The 26,705-nt window shown below is 35.6% G+C and overlaps 2 protein-coding genes across 3 annotated transcripts in view; one reads left to right on the forward strand and one right to left on the reverse strand.

Moving 5' to 3' along the window:
- The window catches only part of FGFBP3 (fibroblast growth factor binding protein 3), a 122,535-nt gene that overhangs the window by 34,749 nt on the left and 61,081 nt on the right, over positions 1-26,705 (forward strand). The gene's annotated exons all lie outside the window — the stretch shown is intronic.
- BTAF1 (B-TFIID TATA-box binding protein associated factor 1) overlaps positions 1-26,705 on the reverse strand; it is an 83,152-nt gene that overhangs the window by 4,143 nt on the left and 52,304 nt on the right. For both annotated transcript variants that reach the window (XM_061171101.1, XM_061171170.1), the window contains exons 20-35: positions 22,941-23,367; positions 21,788-21,978; positions 20,067-20,220; positions 19,533-19,642; positions 17,962-18,163; positions 16,663-16,811; positions 10,806-10,958; positions 10,456-10,577; positions 10,198-10,365; positions 8,194-8,271; positions 7,934-8,063; positions 5,769-5,910; positions 5,487-5,617; positions 3,732-3,857; positions 2,138-2,290; positions 85-296 (exon numbers count right to left, since the gene is read on the reverse strand). In XM_061171101.1, coding sequence (XP_061027084.1) covers positions 85-296; positions 2,138-2,290; positions 3,732-3,857; positions 5,487-5,617; positions 5,769-5,910; positions 7,934-8,063; positions 8,194-8,271; positions 10,198-10,365; positions 10,456-10,577; positions 10,806-10,958; positions 16,663-16,811; positions 17,962-18,163; positions 19,533-19,642; positions 20,067-20,220; positions 21,788-21,978; positions 22,941-23,367 — 2,648 coding nt within the window. The remainder of the gene's footprint in view (positions 1-84; positions 297-2,137; positions 2,291-3,731; positions 3,858-5,486; positions 5,618-5,768; positions 5,911-7,933; positions 8,064-8,193; positions 8,272-10,197; positions 10,366-10,455; positions 10,578-10,805; positions 10,959-16,662; positions 16,812-17,961; positions 18,164-19,532; positions 19,643-20,066; positions 20,221-21,787; positions 21,979-22,940; positions 23,368-26,705) is intronic.

Here is a 26,705-nt window from a genome sequence, read left to right on the forward strand (position 1 = left end):
GATACTTCATGAGGCAAACTCCTATGTAGGTAATAATAATAAATTGACTATAACTTGATTTGTAAGATTTTAGAAGCCACTTACCGTGAAACAATGGAATGCCTCTGACCAGGAGGTATGCTACCATCTAATCTCAGGTAAGTGACAGAGGGTAAGTGAGGTTTGAGAAGATCATGCTCTACTATATCAAGCATGCTTTTAAGCTGACAGAAGATCAGTATCCTGTGCTGGGCTACAACAGACTCTGTGCCACTCTCGGAAGTGCTGCCATTTCCCAAACCACAGTCCAACAGCAACTTGAAAAAAGAATCAATTGTTACGCAGATGTCCAATAAAAGTAGGCAGTCAGTCTCACCAAAATAAATACTGCTCTTTGTGGTGAGAAAAGGTTAACTTACCTGTGACCTGAAAAGCAGATTAGCATTTTGGGCTCTCATTTATAACATTTTCTACACTAGCCCGTGTGAAATCTAAAATCTTCATCCATTAGTTATTCTCAATAAAATTTAAGCCAGAATAACTACAAAAAGCTAAAACAATAAAGTCCAGATTTTACAATAAGATCTTAATTTTTAAGGCTAGAAGAACTAAATGGTATTAACATTTACATTAACTTGAAATTGGTTCCCTTAATTTAACCTTTCCAAGTTTCAGAATTTTTTAAAACTCCATTTAAAAAAGTTATACCAAGAGTGACATGAGCAAAATGGCAGAGCAAGCAGTTGCTAGAAAAATAAATTCCAGTGATCCACACTGACACACAGATAATCAAACTGTTGAGAGACAAAGACAAAAAGCGAAATCTTGACAACAGCAAGAGAAAAGTGATCACCTCCCCCCACCACACGACCTGTGGGATCTTCGTCTCCCGACCAGGGATCAAACCCGGGCCCCGGCAGTGAAAGCGGCAAGTCCTAACCACTGGACTGCCAGGGAATTCCGAAAGTGACTACCTGTAAAAGGGATTCTCAATGAGATGAACACCTGTTTTCTCATCAGACACCATGGAGGACATGACCAAGAAAGTTAAAAGACAATCTATAGAATGGGAGAAAGTATTTGTAAATCATATATCTGATAAAGGCTTAATATCTAGAATATAAACTCCTAAAACTCAACCAAAAGACAAACAATCCAATGAAAAAACAGTCAAAGGACTTAAACAGGCATTTCTCCAAAGAAGATATACAAATGTCCCAATAAGCACATGAAAAACAACATCATTAGTCATCAGGAATAGCAAATCAAATCAACAATGTGATACCACTTCATACCTATTGTGATGGCTATACTTAAAAAAAGGAAAATAGTGTTGGTGAGAATGTAGGGAAATCAGAACCCTGGCACGTAGCTTGGGAATGTAAATGTTGCAGCCACTGTGGAAAGCAGTTTGGCAGTTCCTGAAAAAGTTAAACATAGAATTGCTATATAATCCAGCAATTCCACTCTTAGGTCTAATATCTTAAAGAACTAAAAAGAGGGACTCAAAACAGATACTTATAAGCTAATGCTCATTGCAGCATTATTCACAATAGCCAGAAGGTGGAAACAACCCAAGTGTCATCAACATATGACTGGATAAGCAAAATGTACCGGTGGTGGTAATAACAACAACAACAAAGGACTATTATCCGGCCATAAAAAGGAGTGAAGTACTGATACGTGCTCTAACATGAATGAACCTTGAAAATAAGTGAAATAAGCCAGCCACAAAAGAACAACGATATGATTCCACTTACATGAAATATTTAGAACAGGCAAATTCATACAGACAGAAAGTAGATTAGAGGTTCCCTGGGGTTACAGAAAGGGGAGTGGGAAGTTATTGCTTAATAGGCACAGAGTTTCTGTTTGGTTGATGGAAAAATTTTGGAAATAAATAGTGGTGATGGTTACATAACACTGTGAATGTTATTAATGCCATAGAATTCTACACTTAAAAATGGTTAAAACGGCATATATTATGTTATATATTTTACCACAAGTTTTTAAAAAGCTGTATCAAAAATTTAACAAACCAAATTTAAAAATAAAAGAAATAGTAAACACCTCAGTAATCTTTTGGAAAAGCAAATTTACCTACTGTTACAGACCAAGAATGTACAACACACATCTAACACTTAAAAGACCTACTTACTTGTTTCAAAGCCGAGAGTTTAGGGGCATGTTGAATATCATGGAGAGAAGAATTCTGAACTGCAAGTTTTTCACTAGTACTCTTAAACTCTGGATGTTGAGGTGTTAAGACTAATGCTGGATGGTTGCACAGTTTACGTAGGTACTGTAATGCCTTTAAGAAAGGGAAGAAAGTATATACAAGTCTCCTTCACATGCCACAAATGTTCATATCTCAGTATCTTTCCTATGCTAGTCCATCTATCTAAAATGCCTTTCTTCCCCTTCTCACTACTCCTGCTCATTCTTCAAGAAACAGTTCAAGTATCTCATCTGTGATGTCTTCATCTATGCTTCTTATGCAACTTGTATTTATTTTTGTGACAGCATTTATAACTTGTATAAATTGTACTGTTTGTCTGTCTCCCCCACTAGACAATGAGCTTCTCGTGAAAGAATGTCTTATTTATTAGCTCCTAGCTAACCCTTTCCCACTCAAAGTGCCTGATAATGCTGATAGATGATTCTAGAACTAGACATCATTTTCTAAAGAAAGGTTTCTCAAACTTCAGTGGGTATAAAAACTTCCTGAGGACCTTATAAATCTGTAAATCTCTCCCCTCTACACAGTATTTTGATTCAACAGGTCTGGTGGTGGGAAGGGTAAGGTGGAACTAGGTTGTTGTGTTTCAAGTGGTTGTGTTTGAGAATCAGAACCCCCTCAGGTCTTTTTTTTCTTTCTCTGATTCAGCCATACCCTTTGTCTTTTGTCATTTACTTGGCTTACAGTTTGGGTCTCAACTGTATCTGTAAGCACTATGACAGAAACTGTGGGAGAGGTATAAGCCTTCAAAATCACCTTTTCCCATTTCTATCTTTAAAACTGCTACAAGTATTTAATTTATTGGTGACAAGGGGGTTTGGAAGGTATTCTACAGTGGAATATTTCAAAAGGGAAAGAAAAAAAGTGAGTTGATACTATCTCTTTTTTCTCAAGCACATTCATCATCTGTCTCAGGACTTCTGTGCTTTATGTATCCTCTGCCTGGAATCACTCCCCCCCCCACATATCTGCATGCCTCAATCTTCCTTCAGATCTTCGCTCAAATGTCACCTTCTCAGTGACATCCCTGATCACTCTATTGAAAACCACAACCTGCCGTGACTCCTATACTGTATAACCCCATACTTGCCTTTTTTTTTTTTTTACATGATATATATATTTTACTTACTTCATCATTTTTCACCTCTACAAGGGAAGGGGTCTGTTTTGTCCACTGCTTTAATTAACCCCTGAGGTTAGAAAAATTACTGCCTTGTGGTAGATGTTCAAATATTTTTTGAATAGAAAATAAAAGGTTCTCTATTTTAAAACCCTTCTTTTCATGTAATATACAAACATATATTGCGGTTTTGACTTTAATTTTAATATTAAATTACTTATTACTAATTATGAATATGAAAATAAATTAAATTGGTACTTTTACCTATTTTCAAGAATGTATACACAATACTGAAAAAAATTAAATAAACCCGTATTTCAGTGTTCCATGTAAAAACTGCTGCACTGAAGAACATTCTTCAACAACATTTAAAAAGTGGACTGCAATATATACCTGGAATACATGGCCTGTAGCTTTAAGCTTTGGTTTTTCAGTTTCTTCAGAAAGTGCAGCTGAAGAAACTGTTTCATCAACATCACACTTGGCACGAGACTTAGCAAAATCCTCATAGAGCTGAACCTGTAAAATTCCCCCCATGAAAGCAATAAGTATATTTATTTTCAATTGTTCAAAATATAACTAGCAAAGGCCAATAAAAGCAGTAATTTAAATCAGCCCTCATCAAAGAAAATAAATTATGATACCTATATTTCACTACTTGATTACAGATGATCCACTGCATCTTGGTAAATTCCTTTTAAATTACATTTAGAAAACAAGTTTAACACATAGTTTGGCTGCTAAAATATTTTAAAAAGTAGTCAAATAGTCCTAGACCCAATTTTTCCACTCTGTTCAAGAAGAGAAATACATTACCAATAAAAGAGAACTTTAACCCTTACAAGTAAATGAGGAAATCTTCCTTAAGTGAAGTTATGTGGTCAAGACCCTAATAAGTATATTTCAAAAGACCAAGTTTGAAAAAGGATACTAACTGCAGAACCCATACCAAGTTCAAAGTATTATCTTGGAGTCTGGGTTCCTGCCTTGTATATGCTAAAACAATGTGAAAGGGAAGAGAATCTAGAGTGCTAGAGAACAGAAGTCAGAGAATAAAAACCTGTAGGTGCAAAACGAACCCAAATGTCACTTCCCTCCCCAGCCCCCTTCCTCCAGACTACTTAAATGTGTTTTATGAGGATGTTATAATACCACCACCAATATATCACCTCAGGTTTTTTCATAAGGCACCTTTTCTTTATTATACTTAACTTTAAAAAGGCTTCATCTCATTACCTCTAAAAATTTTTCCTTCAAGAAATATTAATCCAATTTTTACAAATGAGGGATGGAGGCTCAGAGAGATGAGGCAGATAATATAAATGATCACAGAGCTCTTAGCATCTAAATTAGTGTCCTGTCCACTAAACTCAAGTTGTATAGATAAATACTAAAAGGTTAAACGTCTATACACTGGAGGGAAAGAAGCTATTTTCCAGGTATGTCTGTATATCTTTTATTCATTTGACTATACTAAATCAACTCTAATACTAAAACAGACTGATGCTCACTAACCTACAACACAAAGTAAACGTTCAAACAGAAAATTCTGCTCATTGGCCACATCTTACTAAGACAAGAGATAGTTTTCCCTTACAAAAATACTGCACAAGGAAAGGCATACAATAAATTCCTTTGATAATGGTCTCTATGCACAAAATCAGAACTGTGCAGAAGCCAATACTTATTTTGAAAATTTATTGGCAATACTTTAAAAGGGACAAGGTCCCACTTCCCAACTCAGCCCTGATGTATACACCTATAATGCTGCTGTAAGGATATGACATTATAGGCAGATTTCTGGCCCTTGTAAAACATTGGCTTTCTTCTTTATCATTTTAACCTTCCAACTTTTTCAATTAACTAGACATATATAACAAAGCAATTATGATACTGGATTTTGTTTTAATGCTATATTCAAAATGCACATACCCAAATGTGTACTTACATATCCAAACAGATTCATTTAGGTTTTATCTACACCTGTTTGAAACTGACTATTCCTGAAGTCTAAGGAAGTAGAAGCTAGATTAGAGTGATAAACCAAAGGCTAAATCCCCTTTATTCAATACTTTTGTGGCTTGTTCAAAACATTCCCCTAATAAACATACCACCAACAACCACAATTGCGATCACCAGATTCCTAACCTGGAGAGTACTAAGAGTACAGTAATAGTCTTGAATAATTTTGGGTGGTAGATCCTGCAAAACATCTTCTTTCATTCTTCTCAAAAGAAATGGCAGGACTTGGCGGTGCAGTGCATCCATCGCGAGAACACCTATTAATAATAGCAGAGTTAACTTTATTCTATTTGTTATTATTATTCTCTTATTAATTTCTCTTAATAATAAGATTAAATGGCTTCCCAAAAGTTAGATATAAATTATATTCACTTGCACAGAGTATATAACTGTATCTCTTTTTCATACCTGCTTCTTGTTCACGACTGGAGCTTCGAGCATCCCTACTTGCTAATATAGGTTTACCGTATCGAGCAGCAAACTGGCGTTCAGTCCCCAAAAATCCTGGCATGAGGAAATCAAACAATGACCACAGCTCCAAAACGTTGTTCTGAATATAAGAAAGGAACACGAGTTATCTTGTGTACTAGGATTATTTCCTTATACTTAAAAATGGAACATTAATGAAAGCCCACTGTGATGACATAGATTATCACCACATTTTTGGGTATGAGTCTATATATACATATATTTTAAAGATTTTTTTTTGATGTGGACCACTTTTAAAGTCTTTATTGAATTTGTTACAATATTGCTTCTGTTTTCTGTTTTGGTTTTTTGGCCATGAGGCATGTGGGATCTTAGCTCCCCGACCAGGGATCAAACTCGCACCCCCTGCGAAGGCAAAGTCTTAACCACTGGACCACCAGGGAAGTCTCTATGAGTCTATATTTTAACGTGTAAAATTTGGAGAAAATACTCTATCCTATTTGGAGGAAACTTTCAAGTCTCTTCCACCAGAATAAGCCTTGGTCCATGGTATTTAAATCCTACTGGTGGGTTCCATCAAGTAGTAAATAGAAGAGGAGAAAGATGAATACATGTCTGATTCTTTTAACTTTGAGACTCAGATTAACAGCAAGATTTAAGAAATTTGGCCAACACCACCATTTCTTCAACACAGGAAAACCTAGAAGAGTTTGGTTATAGGTCAAGTCTACCCAGTATTTATGGGTCATGAGGAACAGGCACAGGTTCTTTCCAATTCTGTTGGAGTTTCATGAAAAAAAAAAAAAAAAAAGAAATCAACACTTTTTCATTTTGGATGCTTTCCCAGTACGTGTGGATCCTAAGGTACCATCCCATCTGTTTACCCCTTCCAGAAGCCCTCCTCACCATGCTCAAGCAGTGGCTCACCATGCTGGGCTGCCATTCTATATTGAAACCCTTCTAATCCCACTTAGGCTCTGCCCCACGACTCATGGGCTACCATGGCTGTTTGGTACAGAAACCCAGACACCTTACCGCTTCAGAGCTAAACTGTTGAGGTGTGGAAGGGGAAAAGAGAGCCTTTAAGCAAACAAATACTTCTTTTGTTGTGAAAGCTATAATCAATTTTAAAATACTGTGAAGTTTTCATATAAGCAAAACAAATCTTGATATATCAAACCTAAAAGAGTGATTTTTTCCATCTATCTATCTATTTATTTATTTAGGCTGTGCCGTGTGGCATGCAGGATCCTAGTTCCCAACCAGGGATCAAACCCGTGCCCCCTGCACTGGGAGGGCAGAGTCTTAACCACTGGACCACCAGGGAAGTCTCTTTTTCCCTTTTAAATGTACTTTTTCTTACTTCCATTATATTTTCATATGTTTGTAATTATGTTCTCTCTTGTCGTTATTAAAATCTGAAGTGTTTACTTAATAGACAAAACCCTAATACTTTAGTAGTCAGTCCATCACCAAAAATAAATTTAAAAGAAAAGTAACAAATACATAAAGAACCATCATTTTTTTAAGAGTCAGAAGCAATCTTAGAAGTCACTTGGTGTCTATCCTCCCACCAACTGGAGAATGATGGAGGGTATCTTCCCATCAGACTTGGCTATCCAAGCTAGATGTGAACATTTGCAACCAATTCCTCTGGAAGATAAGAGAATCTCTCAAAAGTATCTAAGGGCATTTACATACTCAGCCATCTCCTTCCTTTTCCAAGATAAACTTTTACAATCTCTTTCCTTCAATTGCTTCCTAACCTCAGGTATTCATACCTCTCCTATATGATGAGTCACCTCTGAATCATCTCTAGCTTTTCAATGTTAAATCAGATTGTATTATACTGCAGAAGGAAAATGGCCAACGTGGAAGAAAATGTGACTAATGTCTCCCATACTTTGGACATAAGACTTATGTTTACATAGCCTAAAATTACATTTTAAATATGAGATTTAAAACCTAGTTTGCTCAGATACTGCTACATACCAAATGAACCATTATAAAAGCAAGATAATTATTGGAAATTATCATTCCTATAAACTAAAAAAACCTCTTTAATTCACTGTCAAATGCCAAGCCTTCTCTCCACATGGCAAATATTAAAAAAAAAAAAAAAAAAAAAAAGGGTAAATAATTACCTGGATTGGTGTTCCAGAAAGAATAATCCTATAATTAGCAGTCAGTTGTTTTACTGCTTTTGACAATTTTGTTTTTCCATTTTTGATGACATGGCCTTCATCAAGAATACAGTAGTTAAATTTAATATTTCTGAAGAAAAACAAAAAATGTTAGCATCTTTTACTATATGTCAGGAACAATATGAAGTCTTTCAGGCAGGAAAATACTAAGTCTCTCTGAATTTGATACTAAGTCTTTCTTTAAAAAGTTTAATTCTTACCTAAAGAAATCTATGTCGTTTCTCACAACATCATACGAAGCCACTATCAGATTGTGCCTTTTCACCTGATGCTGTAACCTGTATTTAAAAATACTTAAGATTACAAAATGGGGAATCTGCAAAGTTTGTAATATGCTTTCAAAGGGAAAACCACAGATGCCATTGTATACAGTGCTTTCAATCTACCTACTAAGCCCAATATTCCCTTCTGCTTACTCTACATCCATGACCCTGACACCTGAAGGCCATTCTTCTTATGACTTGGCCTTGCTGCCCTAACTCAGTCTGATTAGAAAAGAGACAGGTACCTGACTCAAAATGTGGAGGTCATTTTAACTTTATTTGCCAACACCTCTTCCTTGGAGGCACTCACTATTCCATCACCATTCCATGTTGTGCTGGGGGGTAGAGGGGGAGCTATCAATCACACGTCCCCATAATCACCAAAGGGATGAAGCATTTTAATCAGGTCAAGCCATTCACAATATTTTATCCCCTGACCACAAAGACTGGTTTGGGGGCATGACCCAGTCAAGGCCAGTCAGTCATCTCAAGTACTGATATATTCATGATGGGAGAGAGAAGATTTCTGTTTATTATAGTTGCCAACCTAGGAGAATGTAGACCTAAGACTGCCCATGACCATCTTACCTACCAACAGCAGACTGAAGTCCAGTAGAGATCAACAGAACAAGTTATACGTGGGGAAGAACAGTAAATTAGATGTACCTGAAGCAAGAATTCACCCCCTGAGATTCTCAATTTAATTAATGAATTTGCTATTTGCTTAAGCTAGTCTGAGCTGAGCTTCTACCACTTGTAAATGGATTAATTCTTTTACAATAAATTCTTTAAGAGTACAAGCTGTTGAGCTGCCTGTGTTCCAATCTTCATTTAATTAGCTGAGTGACCTTCTTCCCAGGCCCCATGTCTTAGACTCCTCATCTGCACACTGGGAACAATAATAGTACCCATACCTCATAAGGTAATTATGAGAATACACAATTTTACATAAATGTAAATAAAACTGCTTTGAATAATGCCTAGCCAGTAAGTGCTCAATATATGTTAGCTATTATTAACAGAAGGGCAGCAAATCTATGGACTAATCAGCAATCTATGACTATCCAAGCTTTAAAAGATGAACTGAAATCAGGGCTTCCCTGGTGGCACGGTGGTTAAGAATCCGCTTGCCAATGCAGGAGACATGGGTTCGAGCCCTGGTCCAGGAAGATCCCACATGCCGCGGAGCAACTAAGCCCGTGTGCCACAACTACTGAGCCTGTGCTCTAGAGCCCGCAAGCCACAACTACTGAAGCCCGTGCTCTGCAACGAGAAGCCACCGCAATGAGAAGCCCGCGCACCGCAATGAAGAGTAGCCCCCACTCGCTGCAACTAGAGAAAAGCCCGTGTGCAGCAACAAAGACCCAGTGCAGCCAAAAATAAATAAAAAATAAAATAAATTTATAAAAAAAAAAGATGAACTGAAATCAATGATATACCACTCTTCAACATTTGTATTTAGGAACAGAGATGTACTAGTTGATAGAAAGAAGGTAAAACTAATAATAGAACTCTAGTGTTTCTATGGTATCAGGGCAGCTAGAGCAAGCCACTGTGGACCAAAAGCATTTTTGGGGAGAGAGAAGAAGAAAGAGGGAGCACTTAGGGAAAGTGAGTAGAAAATGAGGATACAACAGAAGCACCTAGAAGATACTATGATCAGAAGACTTCCAAGAAAGGCATAGAGAATGGTTTTGGTTCCTGACAGTTTCCTAGCTCCAAAACTTAGAAAGCCCAACTGATTGTTAACAATGGCTAAAGTCCTTGAATTTTGATGAGTCTCACTGATTATATCTTTAATATTCACTCACCTTTCTTAAATAAGTAAGTCCCTATGTCTGACAACCAAAAAAGCTAACTAGAATTCATTTTTAATCGATTTTATTCTTCCAAACTACTTAAAGCAAAAGATAAAACATTTTTTGGTTGTACAGTTCTTACCTTATTCTTTCAGTGGGAGGTCCAGTATAATGCAATGGATTGAGATATTCTCTGGAGCAAAATTTACCTACTTCATCCACCCAATGACCTGTTAATGTTGGCGGACAAACCACTAAGGAAGGAAGTGGCATACATTCTGCCAATTTTGATCTTGCATATTCCTGGGCCCTTTACGACAGCAAAACACAATGAATTAACCAGCTCGTTTAAACTGCTCAGCATCTGAAAGCCTTCTTTTAAAATAACATTTAAAATTACCTGTGACAATGATCTCCTGCTAGAATGCAGATGGACTGTAGAGTTTTTCCTAAACCCATGTCATCACACAGAATTCCATGAAGCTTATACTTATTAAGAAATGCTAACCAGTTCACACCATCCTGAAAGGTTGGGAGAAAAAGAAAAATGATAAATGTGAACAGATCATAACAAATTTTTTCTTGTAAAGAACATGTTTACACAGACCAAAAAATCTGTATTTTTACAGGCAACGAGAAATAAATTGGTATAAGACACTAAACAGAAGAACTGAATTACTAAATCAATTTTTAAACTCCTCAAGGAACATTTACAAGGAATAGTCACTATTTATAAGTATAAAACTTTACCTGCTGATATTTTCTGAGTTCAGCATTGATTGGTACTGGAATCTTGTAATTTTCTAATTTTTTCCCATCTAACAATTGCTCCAAAAAGTGTCGTTCCTTGGCTTTCAACTGGATTAATTCTTCTGACATATTTGGAGGGTCTGGAATGCCTGCCTAAAATTGTTTTTTAAAGTGTATTAAAACTATTTGCTACTATTTATTAATTTTTCCATCCTCAGATTGTGAAATCATTTCACATCTTATCAAAATACAAATGCAGAGGTAACACAATATTGTAAACCAAGTATACTTCAATTATAAAAAATACCAACGATAAAACATATATATATATGTATATATATAAAAATGCAGAGAAAAAGGCAATTCAAAAATAGTATGATTTTAAAGACTCGAAGACAAATATTTAAGAATTTGACAGGTATTAAAAGTGCTATAATGAGACTACTAAATAAACACATTTGAGATATTTTAAAGAACACAGCTACAATTTATTTTTTCCAGTACCATGCATTACTTGATAAAGAGGCAAATAAAATTGTATAGCTTATTTTAAGTGAAATGCCGTTTCTGGAGCTTCTCAATTTTAGTGTTACGATACCCCAGGGTTATTGGTTCTCAAAATGTGGTCTGCAGACCCCTCAGGATCTCTAAGACCTTTTCAAAGGGTTATTGACGTCAACTATTTCATAACAAAAGAAAGACATTACTTTTTTCACTGTGTTGACATTTGCTCTGATGCACAAAAATAATGGGCAAAACTGCTTGTGCCTCAGAAAGAATCAAGGCAATGTCACCAAGTGTACTGGTAGTCACTGTAGTATTCCTCACAGCCATCCACCAGCCTTTTTTTAAAAAATTGGTTTCACTTAAGAATGTCCTTGAAGCAGTAAAAATAATTTTATTAAACCTCAACCTTCGAATGGCACTTTTTAACATTCTGTGCAACAAAATATGAAGTACACATAAAGCATTTATGCTGCATATCATACATATAGAAGTACGTTACGAAAAGCACTTGCAAGATTTCTTAAAACTCTGAGTTGACCTAGCCATTTTTTACAGAACAACATTTTATTTGAATGGACTGGCAAACTATGGTTATTCTGACTTGGGTATTTGGCTGATATTTTCTCAAAAATAAATTTGTCACTTCAAGGAAAACAACTGACATAACTTGTTGCCAATGATAAAATTCAAGTTTTCAAAAGAGACTTAGCACTGCAGGTACTTCCCAATATTTAAAAATAACTTTCTGTTGGTGATATTAATGAGTCTGATTTGTTGCTACTGTATGATGAAATGTATCAACCTTTAAAAGATTTACATAACTCAGTGAACCAATGTTTTCCAAATGACCAATGCATGTTACAAAACACGTACTGGTAAAAGATCTATTCAAAAGTCTAATGGATTTATTCTTTAAACGAATTAATAAATCTTTTTACATTTCTGTTTTAATTTCTATAACAGAAAATATGATAAACAAAAGCTCTTTGGGGTCTTTAATTTTTAAGAGTATAAAGAGGTCCAGAGACCAGAAAGTTTGAGAACTACTGCCCTATGATTAAGAAATGTAAAGTGAAAGTTAAGAAATGTAAAATTCTGAGAAAAGAACTTCAATTAAATTCAATTAAAATATATGTTCCTTATAATACCAGAAATAGTATCAGGAGTGAGGTGTATACACTGAGTCTTAAAATGATTGCATGTTATATCTTCAGAAGGTTTTTTTTTTTGCTGTGCTGCAGGGCTCGAGGGATCTTAGTTCCCCAACCAGGGATCAAACCTGTGCCCCCTGCAGTGGAAGCGTGGAGTTCTAACCACTGGACCATCAGGGAATTCCCTCAAAAGGTTTTAGAATTAACAACTTTGTCAAGTAAGATAGAAACTAACATTTTAACACATCTAATACCATAATGACAACCATCAAGATGAAGCCTTTCTGCACAGTGCTTTATAAGGAAGTAACAAATCTTCAAACATTTATCCTCATGGACCTTTTAATAAATGACAACCAGATATAAGGCCATACAACAGGGACATTTCCTAACAACGATTAGGATTCATAAATATTGTTTAGTGCCAGGAACCCTTCCTTTGAGTATCTTCCTCACCCCAATTCCTATAAAAGCAGCAAGAGTTACTAATAGTGCAAGGAATTAAAGCTTCTATCAAAACCACTGGTTTATATTCCCTGAATCCTTGACTGAAAAGTACATGATTCTTCCTATGAAGATGGGACAGAGCAAATCAAGATAAAGTGGAACAGGAATTAACTTGCATGACATTCTTGTTTCTATTGCTGTGTCTTCAAACTCACAGCATCTAATCTGCTATTAATCCTATCCAGTGTGTTTTTATTTGTAATTATATCTTTCGACTCCAGAAGTTCAATTTGGGTTGTTCTTATATCTTCCATTTTGCTCCTCATTACACTCATGCTTTCCCTCTACCTTCTTGAACATATGGAGCATGTTTTAATGTCCTTGTATACTAATTCTATTATCTGGGTCATTTCAGGGTCTGCTTCTATTGACTGACTTTTCTCCTGGTTAACTTTTTTTTTTCCTTTTTTTTGGGCAGGATCTCAGTTCCCTGAGCAGGGACTGAAACCTGGCCATGGCAGTGAAAGCCTGGAATCCTAACCACTAGGCCACCAGGGAATTCCCTCTGGTTAATTTTCTGATGGGTGCTAAACAACCTAAGTTTTACACTGTTGGGTGCTGAACTTTTGGGGGTTAAATAGTTTTTTCTTTCTGGGATATAGTTAAATTACCTGAAACCAATTTGATCCTTTTCAGGCTTGCTTTTAAGCTTTATTAAGGTGGGTTCAAATCAGTCTTTTGTCAAGGGTTAATCTGGCCCTGCTACTCAGGCGATACACTTCTAAGGACTGTACTCAGTGCCCTATATGGTAGGTCCTCTGACTCAGCTTGGGGGAAATACCTATTCTTGACCCTGTGTGAGCTCTGGGAATTGTTCCACCTACTCCTTTCTGATTTTCCCCCCCAGTCTCAAACATATATTCTCATACATATGCCCAGATGAATGAATACTCAGCCTTTGTGTGGACCTCTGGAGCTTCCTCTCTGTGCAGCTACTTCCTCTCAGGTACTCTGCCTTGCAAATTCTACCCATCTTGTCCTCTCTGCACTCTGACTCTGCTAGCCTCTGTTTAGGTTTCACTTCCCTGTCCTATGGTCTGGAAACTCACTCCAGGCAGTAAGCTAGGGCACTTCATTTGTTCCCTTGTTGTTCAATGTCTGAAATCCGTTGTTTGATTCATTTTGTCTGGTTTTCTAAGTTAAGGTAGGAGGATAAATCTGTTTTATCATGGCTGGAAGCAAAATATGCATCACATCCTTGTAATTTTCACATCTATCAAAGGGAATCTTACCAATCTTTTCTCAATCTCTAAAGTTCAAAATCTCTTTTCTTTGCCAATTTGTTATCAAGTACTGTTATTCTCCCTTAAAAAAAAAGTAGTTTAGACTCTTTATCACCTCACAGTGGATCTGGGCTCTGTTTGGGGGCACTTACATTCTAATCCACATTCAAACAGCTATTAAACTGATTTTCCTAAAACACTGCTTTCATCATCTACTCCTTCGCTCAAAGAACACATGATGGTTTCTCATCACTCATTGATTTCAGTGCCAAAAAAGAACAAGGGGATGAAGCATAATCAACTTAGTTTACAGATAAGATGATGCAAGGCCCAAAAGTTAAAGGATATGAATAAGACCTAGGAAACACAGAGGATGGAAACAATTCAGGAAATGTCACTTGGGTCTTTTGATACAGTAGTCTAGTATTTTTTAGTCATGGTGGTTATTTTAACATATTTTATTGTGGAAAAAATATTCATGCAGAGAAATATATAAACAAACGTACAGAGTAATAAATTATAAAACAAACACCTTTCTAACTATTGCCAGATTAAGAAAAACAGCCCTGCCATCATCCTACAAGATCCCATATTTCTCTCCCAGTGATAACCTGCTCTCCTTTCCTCAAGAGGTAATCATTTTACTGACTTTCATGGCAATTTCTTTTTTACCTTTCTTTATACCTTTATCACCTAAGTATGCATCCCATGTACTTTTGCCTATTTCTGAACTTCATAAAAATAGAATCTTATGTTAAGGATCCACTAATTGTTGTATGTATCTGTACTTTGTTCATTCTTATTGCAGTATAATAATCCACAGTTAACATATCTACTCTACAGATAATGAACATTTGAGTGGTTTTAGACTACTATAAATAATGGTATAAATAATATTCTTGAAGGTGTGTCTTGGATGTATTATGAATTTCTCTAGGATATATACCTAGCATAGATTTGATGGGTCATTGGGATGGGAATCTTCAACTTTACCAGATATAGCCAAATTTTTTTCTTTTTTTTCAGAGAGGCTATCATCCAACTTATGCTCATACTTTGCTGGTAGAAATATAAAATGGTAGAGTTACTCTGGGAAAGTAGTTTGGCAGTTTCTTAAAAAGTCATTAAAAAAAAAAAAGTTAAACATGATATGACCCAGTAATTCCATTCCTAAATATCTGCTCAAAAGAAATAAAAGCAGGGACTTCCCTGGTGGTCCAGTGGTTAAGAATCCATGTTCTGGGGCTTCCCTGGTGACGCAGTGGTTAAGAATCCACCTGCCAATGCAGGGGACACAGGTTCGAGCCCTGGACCAGGGAGATCCCACATGCTGCAGAGCAACTAAGCCTGTGCACCACAACTACTGAGCCTGCATGTCACAACTACTGAAGCCTGTGTGCCTATAGCCTGTCCTCTGCAACGAGAAGCCACTGCAATGAGAAGCCTGTGCACCGCAATGAAGAGTAGCCCCTCGCTCGCCGCAACTAAAGAAAGCCTGCGCGCAGCAACAAAGACCCAACGCAGCCAAAAATAAATAAATAAAACAAATAAAGAAAAGAAGTAAAAGCATACATCCACACAAAGACTTTATAAGTGCATAAAGTGCATGTTCATAGCAGCATTACTCATAATAGCCAAAAGCTGGTAATAATCCAAATGTCCATCAGCTGGTGAATGGATAAACAAAATGTGGTGTCTCCATAAAATAGAGTATTATTTGGCCAATAATACTATAAACACACCCAAAAGGATAATACATCCAAAAGGAACTACTGACATACTACAACACGGATGAACTGCATATATACTTACTTCCTGAATTACAAAAATCCCATAAAAATATATTAAGTGGCTAAGTGGCAGGGTCCTGGCTTTTCCCTTGCTTCAAGCCACTTCTATTTCCCGCACTGACCACATATATTATTTCTGTAGCATGAATATACTCCAAAATTCTCCAGCTTCAGCCTTCTAGTCTGCTTTCTCCATAATCCAACAGAGACATCATCTGCTTTTTACACTTTCAATCACCATCTTTCAAATTTACCTTTCACGTAAACTTCAGAACAGAATCTTTACCTAGATGTTACCAGGGATACTTAGGAACAATTCTATTTCTAGAATAGCATCAATGAATTATCATTCTTTTAGGAACCATAGTTTTTGTTCGTTTGTTTTTTAAATTTTTGGCCATGTTGTGCGGCATGTGGGATCCTAGTTGCCTGACTGAACCCATGCCCCCTGCAGTGGGGTCTTAACCACTAGACCGCCAGGGAAGTCCCAGAACCATAGTTTTATTTAAAACACTGTGTTAAAAAAGAAATTACCCATTAAAGCATAAAATTCTTAACACTTATAACATAAACATATTCAAATCTTTTTTTTAAACCTGACATGTTCTTTAAAAAGGGTTACAATTACTATGAAGTTACTGAAAACATTAAGTCCATAAACCAAGTATCTTCAACTTACCTCAAGTGGCATGAGTCTAATTAGTGTTGCAAAGCACTGTGTAGCCATGAATCTTACACTGTCCGTCTGATCACTCATTCTTCCCAACACAGGCACGACTAAAAGGACAATATATGGAACAATACCAACATCCAGTTGTTCCATTACACCTGAGTAAGTTATTAAGGAAATTTCCAACTGGTTCCAAGGTAGATGTTTTCACAAACTAAGACCATGACTTCTAAAACAGTTCCTCATTTTCTCACCTGTATTATGAAGAACTGACTGTCCCTCAAGGTCTATGATTCAACTATAACAGCATTTGTACAATGTTACTCCTTTGTAAACATTATGTAACTTTCTCATGATTAAGAAGATAAAATGATGTTTTTCATGTGAGGAAGGCTGGAGCTAACTTTACTAATAAGACTTTTTTCCATAGAGAAATTCCTACAAGTTTCTAGAATTCCCATACCAAAATTGAGTTACATTGCAAGCAAGGGAGCACAACTCAGCGTCAAAGATTAATTCCAAATTTCTCACCAATATCTTAACAATCTTAAACTGGACATAGCAGGCCCAGTGAGTTCAGTCCTCCTGACTGAAGTAATCTTCAGCATTTCTGAGCCAGAGTTTCTAACTGATTTGATCTCCACCCGTCTTTCTTGCTCTTATACCGAAATATCTTTCGGGTATTTCGAGATAAAGAATGTCAGTGGATGCCATACCCTTGGTAAAAGCTCGCCTGTATATTTCTAGTTATTTAGTATACTTAGTCATTTTCTACCCAAGTAATGAACAAAGCAAACATAATATGTTTATAAGAACTACCTATATAATATCTGATTAATATTAAAAAAATTGATTATAAACCAAATAAACAGGTTACTAGATAAATAGTTCATGAGGTACACAAAATTTTTGCCTGTAAAAAGATCTCTTAAAATTAATAGTAATTCTTCAGACTTTGTGTGAATATTTTCATAATCAAATGTAAATATATTTATAATGTATTATAATGTAATAAAAATACACTTCAAAATAAAATCTAAAAAAGTAGTTTTCTTTTTGGAACAAGGCAGGTTATGTGCGTATTTGTTTTTGTTCTCTTTTGTTTTGTTTTTGCTGTACTGCGTAGCTTGCGGGATCTTAGTTCCCTGACCAGGGATCGAACCCATGCCCTCAGCGGTGAAAGCATGGAGTCCTAACCACTGGACCGCCAGGGAATTCCCTGTGCATATTTGAATAAATTTTATTTTAGTCATCCTTAAATAAAATGAATATAATTTCTGAATAGTTTGTCAAAATAAAAAAGGATACAGGCAAGTGCTTCAATTGCACCCTCTTGTTTGATATTGTCATCAATTGCTCCCAGCCATGGAAGAACCTTCTCCAAAAAAATATTCATTGTTTCCATGGTACCTATTTTGCTCATGACGCCTATACAACGAGCAGCCATGTGCCTCACTGCAGTGCTGGGGTACTGAAGGCACATATAAAGATGAGGCAAATGCTGTACCAACTAAAAAACAAAAAGTTTAAGATAATCAGAATACTCATTAGGGAATCTACTGTTTAAAATATAACTATAACGGCCCATACTCAGAGGTTCTCAATATTCTAAGTAACTCTAAATCCGAGAATATCTCCAATCACCTCAAAACATTTCTGTCAAAACATCCTCAATAAAAATTTAAATCTAAATTGTTATTATAATGCTTTTAAAAAGAATAGAAAGGTGCAGAATTTCTCCCCTGTTCAATATCCTCTTAGGCATCAGGGAACACTCAACTCTTTCCAAAATTAGTAGGGAACGCATCAAAGGCACTTGCAAGATTCTCCTACTGAGGTTGGGAAAATGACACCACACATCATCAGCCCCCTCCCAATTTGGCTTAGTTTTAGGTACATACTTTTTTATTCACTGGGTTGAGTGATCCTGATTTTGTTCTAGGCACTATACTTTGGTAGGTATTTCCCACTTTAACTTCCTGGCTTACCAAAGGCAATATGATCACAAAAGCACAACATATTCCATTATTAAATGTCTGCTGCATGGAAGCCAGATCCAGGTACTTGCTCAACAGACTAGCCTTACAGATCAGCTGAATGCATGCTGTTGATCACGGAGGGTGAGCATATACAGGATTCTGCCCTTCTTTACTAATGATAAATCCGCAAAATTTAACAAGTAAAAGAATATGCTTTATTACTATATAAACAGAAAAATTTCACTCTACTCTCTCCTAGATTCTCCCTCTTATATTAGATGTGAATAGAGAATTGGAGATAGCACCCTTCACAATGTTATAAATTGCAGAGAGCTTCCTATTGCAGTTATACAGAAAGAGTAATACTTTCTTCAATGGAAAAACCAGACAATTAATTCTCTGGTCTATGTTCCTCCTCCCTCTGTTCCAATTTTTTGGTAAGAGATATTTTAACAGTCAAAAAATAAACCCAGGTTCTATCTTTGCCATTGACTAGTTTCATCTCTGAGAGGTAACTTCCTTCTACCATTACATTTATCTTGGAAAGAGGTTTTATTACCTGTACTCTTCCTTTCCTAGACTATATTATTAAGATGGTATAGATGAGTAGGGATGCGGCTTTCTTTCCTGTTTACACCTGGCTTCTGTGTCATCAGAGCCCTGTCCCTACTGCCCTGTATTCTAAGCTCCCAGAGTGGGTTTTCTATCATTCATACACCCAGCTCTGCCTCAAAATCCCATAAGAGTTGAGTTGTCAGGAAAGAGGAATCTAGTTATAGCATATACAAGAAAATGCAATTATAAGGGATGACATCAAAGTTGCACTTTTCATTCAAGCCTTAAGTCTAATAAGACTACTTGTCTTACTAGAAAAAAACTACACTTGCATTAGTTAGTTACCAAGGGATGAAGCTCAGAATCCATTGACACTGCTGCTGTTTCAAAAACTTGCAGAGAATTCACCAGTTCTTGGGCAGGGCCATCTCCCTTTTCCAGGAGGGACTTTCCATCTATTAAAACATATTGATTTAAGTGCATATTACCTTGTAAATAATTCTTTAAAATCTAGAGCCCACAAAAAGTTTTAGCTCTCCCCCAGGTACTGTGGGAGAGTCTATTTTGCTTTATAATGTAAAATGAAATACCATGCCCTTAATTTAACTGCTGAGGTACTACACCTAAAGCAACTAAAGATGTTTAACATAATGATCCATTTCAAATATCTGTTTCTAAATATGTAATAGAAAAAGTAAAAAGCAAAAAGTATGCAAAATGACATGAAAATAAATTAAATGTTTTTACCAACCTTCCATTTAAAAACTTACCAGCTGGCCTGGGATAAACAGGTATAGGCATTGTTATTTTATAAGGACATATGTAATGGATATACACTGAAATCTGTTTAAAATGCAACTCGGAAAATTATGTACACACCAAAATTATTTATGTCGATTGTATTCCTCAATGGACCAACCATAGCATCCCAGAGATGTGGCAACTTCACTGCCATTTCACCACCAAAATGCTTCACTATAGTTGTCAAGGCAAATTCAGCTCCTCTCCGTTGTACCAGGTAAGGCTTCTGGGCCTAAAATTAAATGTTAGTTGAAAATGAAATTTCAGAAAAAAGTATAATGCATTTGAAATGTTATTAAGATAATTTAAAAGTCACTACCTAAGAATTCACAGTGTTACCATTAACTAATTAAGCAATTACTGGACATATTTACCATAACTATAAACATTTCTCAATAATTAAACTTACATGGGCATAAAATCCCAAACTAGATTTTCACATCCAAAGTAAAATACTTTTTGGGGGTTGGAGATAAGGAATAGACAAATATGTGCTGTTTCTAGAGACAGTTCTAAGTAACATGTTTTTTTCTTCTTCTCTCCACCCCAAAGAAACAGGTAGAGAGAGGAAAAGGAGATAAAATGATGGGCCCTTATTTATATTTGCTTAAGGGATAGAATATGAGCATCTATTTAATTTAACCACAATATTAATAAACTCTTACTTAGCAGTAATTTTATAATAATTAAATACAAAAGAAACTGTCCCCCCAGAAAGATACATATATATTTTTAAGTGAAGGAACTATGTAAACCATGGAAGTATAAGTATTAAAACCACAGTAAATTTTGATTAAAATTATGGGAAGAATATAGTTAGTGAAAAAACCTTCATTCACAGAATATTTTAAAAGAAATATAGACAATAAGCTAAGATTTTGGTTTAAAAAAGGAAATTTAGAATTGGGCGATTGGGATTGACATGTATACACTGATGTGTATAAAATTGATGACTGATTAAAAAAAAAAAGAAACTTAAAATAGGCCTATACGTTATAGAAATATATTAAACACATGTCTTTTAGCATTGATAGTTTATTGCTGAACTCAGGTAAAGTTCCTATGTCTTGCAACCAAAAGAGCTACCTAGAGCATTCATTCCGTTGTTAATAATGTGACTGTAAGATTTTCCAAAACCAAACACTTTTTAAAATCATCTTTAAAGAAGACTGTACTGTAGAATAAGTAGACCAATGAAACAGAATAGAGAGCCCAAGGAGATCCTTATATGTACGAAGCATGACATAAAACAGAGGTGCCATTATAAACCAGGGAGGAAAAGATTCAACGGTGGGATAACTGGCTGTTCATGTGGGCAAATAAATTTAGATCCCTACCTCACATCACACAGTTAATAAATTCCAAGTTGACTAAAAGTCAGATAGGTAAAACTTTGACATGTATAAACTTATCCTCTGAATATCAACAGCAATTCCTGACATTGATAGGACTGAGAAAAGTTAGCTTTCACTATTACTTAACACCTTTGTAGTCACTGTTATAGGAGTGAATTAGTTTATATTCATGAATGACTTATGTACCCACTACTGAGAAGGTTTCTTGCCTAGGAAGATAATCATCAAGTTAAGCTGGTAAAAATAATAAGAGGCATGAGAAATTTGAAGAAGTTTTCAGTTTTTCTGGACCCTGTTGCTGCAGTACTCCAAAAAGTTATTAGCCCCAGTTCTTTCACTTAAAAATATTAAAATACAATTCTAGAAGCTGATATGACAATTTAGCTCTCAATCTGTAAGATATTTGTTTTAAAATCAGAGTATTCAAAGAAAAAAACTATTTACCTCATCAAGTTCAACAAGGATATTTCCACTACCTCCTGCAGGAAGATCTGCTATTTGAGCTTTTACTGCTTTGGGGGTAGGACCTCGCCTACTTGTGATAGCAAAAGCAGCTTTTTGATGCCTATAGAGTGTAATTATACCCCTGTGCTTGGTGACAGTATGATGCATTCCATCTTTTTCGGAGTTGGATCCTATTAAGGAAAAAAGTTAAATAACCTTTAAAGCATAATATAGGTGACCAAATGTTTCCTGCTCCAAAAGAGATACAACACATTTTAAAATTGTCTTCTAAGCCTCAACTTTTATAGGCCAATGATATTTTCTTTAGACAATGAAATGGTAACAAAAATCAATAATTTATAACATTGAATGTTTTAATATTTGCATAGGACCATACTTAATACAACCAAATTTGCAGCATCATGTTAACAACAAGAAATATCACATGCAAGAATGAATGTACCTTCAGTTGAAAGTACATTAATTGTTTAAAAATGAATGTTTCCAGGCATAAAAAGAAACATTAAAAAAAATGCAAGTAAGTTTTCTTTAAAAAAAAAAAGTCCACAGTTACCATGAATTCAGAAACACCAACCACTGCAAAATATTGCTGCCTCACATAGCTCTCAGGGACAGGGATAGGGGGAATTTAGGACTAAGGCTTGTGAAGAAACATTGGTCCTTCAGATTAGCCTACAAAGAGCAGTTACTTTCCATATAAATTTTCTGGATGAAAACAGAAAAGCTGTTTAAGCATTATTTGCTAAAGGTAACAGAGCCCACTTATCTCATAAGACGTGTACTAAATTAGAGAAACCAGAATTTTACAGGAAGAACTTTTATTCACCACTGGATATAATTAAGTTTTCTAGCTCTGTTAACAGTAAACCCTATAATTATCGTCTTGAAAGAGAAGTTAAGGGTTAACACCTGTCTCATAGAATTCAGTCATTTTATATAACAGGTCTTTTATGAATAACTTATTTAAGTTAAGAGGGTTGTGATTTTATTAGCAATATGTGCAAATTCTCTCAAAATGGGAAAAAGCTCCAACATAAACTGGATTTGTGCTTAAATTATACCTGTAAATGACTATAAACAAATTTAAATGGTTAATTCTTTCTCTACCCCAAATAAAGCTTTAGATATATACCTTTAGAATTTTCCTGGCCACTCTGTGTTGGTACTGGACACGTGACAGAAGGAGTTAGATATGGGTCCACACAAAGTGAGCTACAGAGATTTTTAATAATTTTTGAATTGGGACAGGGCGTCCTTGTTGTGCACTGCTGAAGTAGTTTGGCTATGCACTGAGCCGCATAGTTCTGCACTAGAGTATTCTCTTCTTTTTTAATTGTCTCCATTAATGGTTTTATAATAGGATTTAATTTCTCCGGAAGTTGCTGCAAGCTTACAACTGCACATGCAGCAAAAGTATGCACTCTCAACTGCAACACTTGCCACTCCTGGTTGGTCTCTGTAACTGTCATTTGGACCTGCTGTCGTTTACTATCTAACTGCTGTAACACTTGAGGATTTAAATCGAAAGATGATGTGACTTCATTAAAAACAGCAGTGACCTATTAAAAAAGAGAAATAAAAAATCATTAAGGACATCAACCCCAAATAGCCTGTAAACTCCTGAAGGGCAGACAACAAACTTTCTGTTTCAATTTTAAGTTCCATGATATCTAGTACTATTTTAGTATTCAGTAAACTAAATAAATGTCTAAAACCTTCCAAGTAAACTTTATTTTAATCTGACTTAATTTAACATTAGTATTATATTGTTTAAGAAAGACAGTTTCTTGAGAGACTTATTATATCTAATAAGTTTGAGTGAAAAATCACACACAATACCCATATAGTACTTTGGTGAAATGAGAACGCTGTAAGCAAATATAAACCACCAGTTAAGAGAGGATGGTACAATAGTCATTAATTATTTAATTACCAAGAGCTGCTTAAAGCTGTAAGACTGTGGCATCAGACTACTTTACAAGCCCCATTAAAAGATTGTTGAATACATCTTCTTAAAACAACTTTATGAGATATAATTCACATACAATACACTCATTTAAAGTGTACAATTCAATGGTTTTTATTATATTCAGAGTTGTACAACCATCACCACAATTTTAGAACATTTTCATCACCCCCAAAATAAAATTCAATACCTATTAGCAATCATTCCTCATTTCCTCCAAGCCCCATGTAACCACTTATATACTTTCTATCTTTATAGATTTGCCTATTCTGGACATTTCATATAAATGGACTAATATAATGTGTAATCTTTTGTGACTAGATTCTTTCATTTACCATAATTCTTTCAAGGTTCACTGATGTTGTAGCATGTATAATTACTTCATTCCTTTTTTTGCCAAATAATATTACACTATATGGATATATCAATTGCATTTTTCCATTCATTAGTTGATGAACGGATGGGTTGGTTCCACCTTTTAGCTATTACAAATAATGTTGCTATGAACATTTATGTACAAGTTTCTGTGTGCGCACATTTTTTAAATTATCATTTAAAGACTGTGTGGTGGATTACATAACAAAAATAGTCTTCTTGTTTGATAGGTAACTGCAATCATAAAGAGGCTCCATAAATAGATCCAATCTGATCAATGTTGGTCAGAAAAGCCTGTAACATTAAAGAACCTAACTTTTTTTTAAATGGAGAACCCAATTTTTCAGACTTAGAAATAATCAATTCCCTTATGGACAAGACTGATAATGCCAACCTCTATTATAAAAAGCAAAACAGGCACACAAATAAGATCTTCTTTTATCATTATAAAATACCAAAGACTTTAAATTGAGCTGTATCTGCTTCATCTTGATCTCTACAAAGGAACACGATCACATACCACTTCTAGCTTATGCTCTCCCCTTTGCTTTGTCTGTTTTATGTGTTCAAGCTTTGCATAAGATTATTTGAAACAGGTTTCACTACTAAAAGTTTAAAAACATTGTCCTAAATACACTAGGCTTCTGTCAATTTTCAATGATTCTAGGCAGCTTAGGAAAAGCTTTCCAATTATCCCAAATTCATTCATTCAACAAATACTTAATGAGTAATACTAAAAGATGAGTAAAACCAATGTCTTCATACACTCAAAAAATGTTGAGACTAATGTGGGAGACAGATACATTAGTAAACAATTAAGACAATGTAACATGAAACTGAGGTAAGTGCAAGTTGCTGTGGCAGCACAAGGGTAGCTTAACTCTTCTTAGGAGACAAAAGTAGTGAAGGCTTGCCAGAGGCGGTTAACACTTATGCTACGTTTTTAAACAATGGATAAGTCTGGAGTTATGGGGACATCTTGGCAAACAGAGTGAGGTGTAGGGAGTGCAAAGCAAGGCATTGTCCAATGAACTGACAACAGCTTACCACAGCCTGAGCACAGGGTGATGAAGGAATGTCAAGAGATGAACTTGGGATGAGCACAGAGGCTGGAGGGTAGGGAATTTCTGGCAAAGGAAAGAGGAGCTCAGACACCAAAGTGAGAATGAGTGAAGCAAAGAAAGTAGGTGAGGGCGGTGTACTTCTGCAAGAGAAAAACTAGTCTTAAGTGGAGGAAGTTTGAGAAATAATGAGGAGAAAAGAGATGGGGAATTTAGAGAAGGTGTTGAAAGTAAGAAAGAAAAAAACTAAAATCAAGGAAAAAGAAAATAATGTTTTTAAGTAGGGGAGGGATGTGTTCAGAGTGGCACTAAGAATTTTATTAGTGTGGCAAAGCATGCAGGATGGAATGAACCAGAGACTGCCTGGAGCCTTAGAGATGAGTCAGGACCTAGTCATAAAGCACTAAGGCCTTTGACTGGGTTGTGTTGATGGAAACAGAGAAAGGATAAACATATGAAACTTTCTGAAAGGAAATGTTAACAAGATTGGAGACTGTGGATAAAAAGGGCTATTTTCTGTTAAAAAATAAATCCCAATTTTGGTTGTGTTAAGTTTGAAATGACAGTGAGATATCCAAGCAAAAATGCCTAATTGAAGAACATAAAAGATCAAGAGAAGATAGCACAGTACATGGATAAGAACTAAATTGTGAGAATGGTGACAGACAAAGGAAGACCTTCAGGAAATGCCTATATTTTGCAGGTAAGAATAAAATAGGGATGCAAAGAAAGTTACAAAGAGCAGTGGCTCTTAGCCAAGGCCAAGACTAATCTTTTAAAATTGCTCTTCCCTCAAATATGCTCTTCTAGAGACTCTGATATCCCAGGTCAAAAACCACTGGACTAAGGAAGCTGATGAAACAGAATAGTAGTTTCACTGGGGAGTGAGTGAGAGGTTTGAATAAGAAAAGCTTTTAAGAGTCCATGTAACAGCTTTAAAAAGAAATGTTGTCAGAAACAGTAAAAGGGAACCCAGACCTTAAAGAAAATTTGAGATTTTATTCCAGGAAGGCAAAATATGGGGGAGGGGAGGCAAAAAGGAGAAATTATAGAAAAACAACAATCAGAAAAACAACTCAGAAAAAAAATTGGAGCAATTTTAGCTTTTTTTCCACAGGTGAGAAGAAAAAAAATTTCAACTATATTATTTTTTCAATAAGAAAGGGGGATAAGAAATGAAGCACGCTCTTTCACAGGAATCAACACAAGTGAAGCAGCTGAGTTTCTGATTAACTCATAAAAGGAAGAACTCATTTACACCACCTAACCTCAGAGACTTACTAAGTACAAAGATACAGTAATCAAGACACTGGTGCTAGCATAACAGACAAATAGATTGAACAAATAGAGCCCATATACAGACACACACAACATTTCAACTAATTTTTGACAAAGGTGTCAAAGAAATTCCATGGGGAAAGAAAAATCTTTTCAATAAATGATGATGGAAAAATTAGATATCTATATGAAAAACAAAACGCAATCTCTACTTCAC

Source organism: Eubalaena glacialis, chromosome 1 (genome assembly GCF_028564815.1).
Source record: "Eubalaena glacialis isolate mEubGla1 chromosome 1, mEubGla1.1.hap2.+ XY, whole genome shotgun sequence".
In the NCBI taxonomy this organism is placed as follows: Eukaryota; Metazoa; Chordata; class Mammalia; order Artiodactyla; family Balaenidae; genus Eubalaena; species Eubalaena glacialis.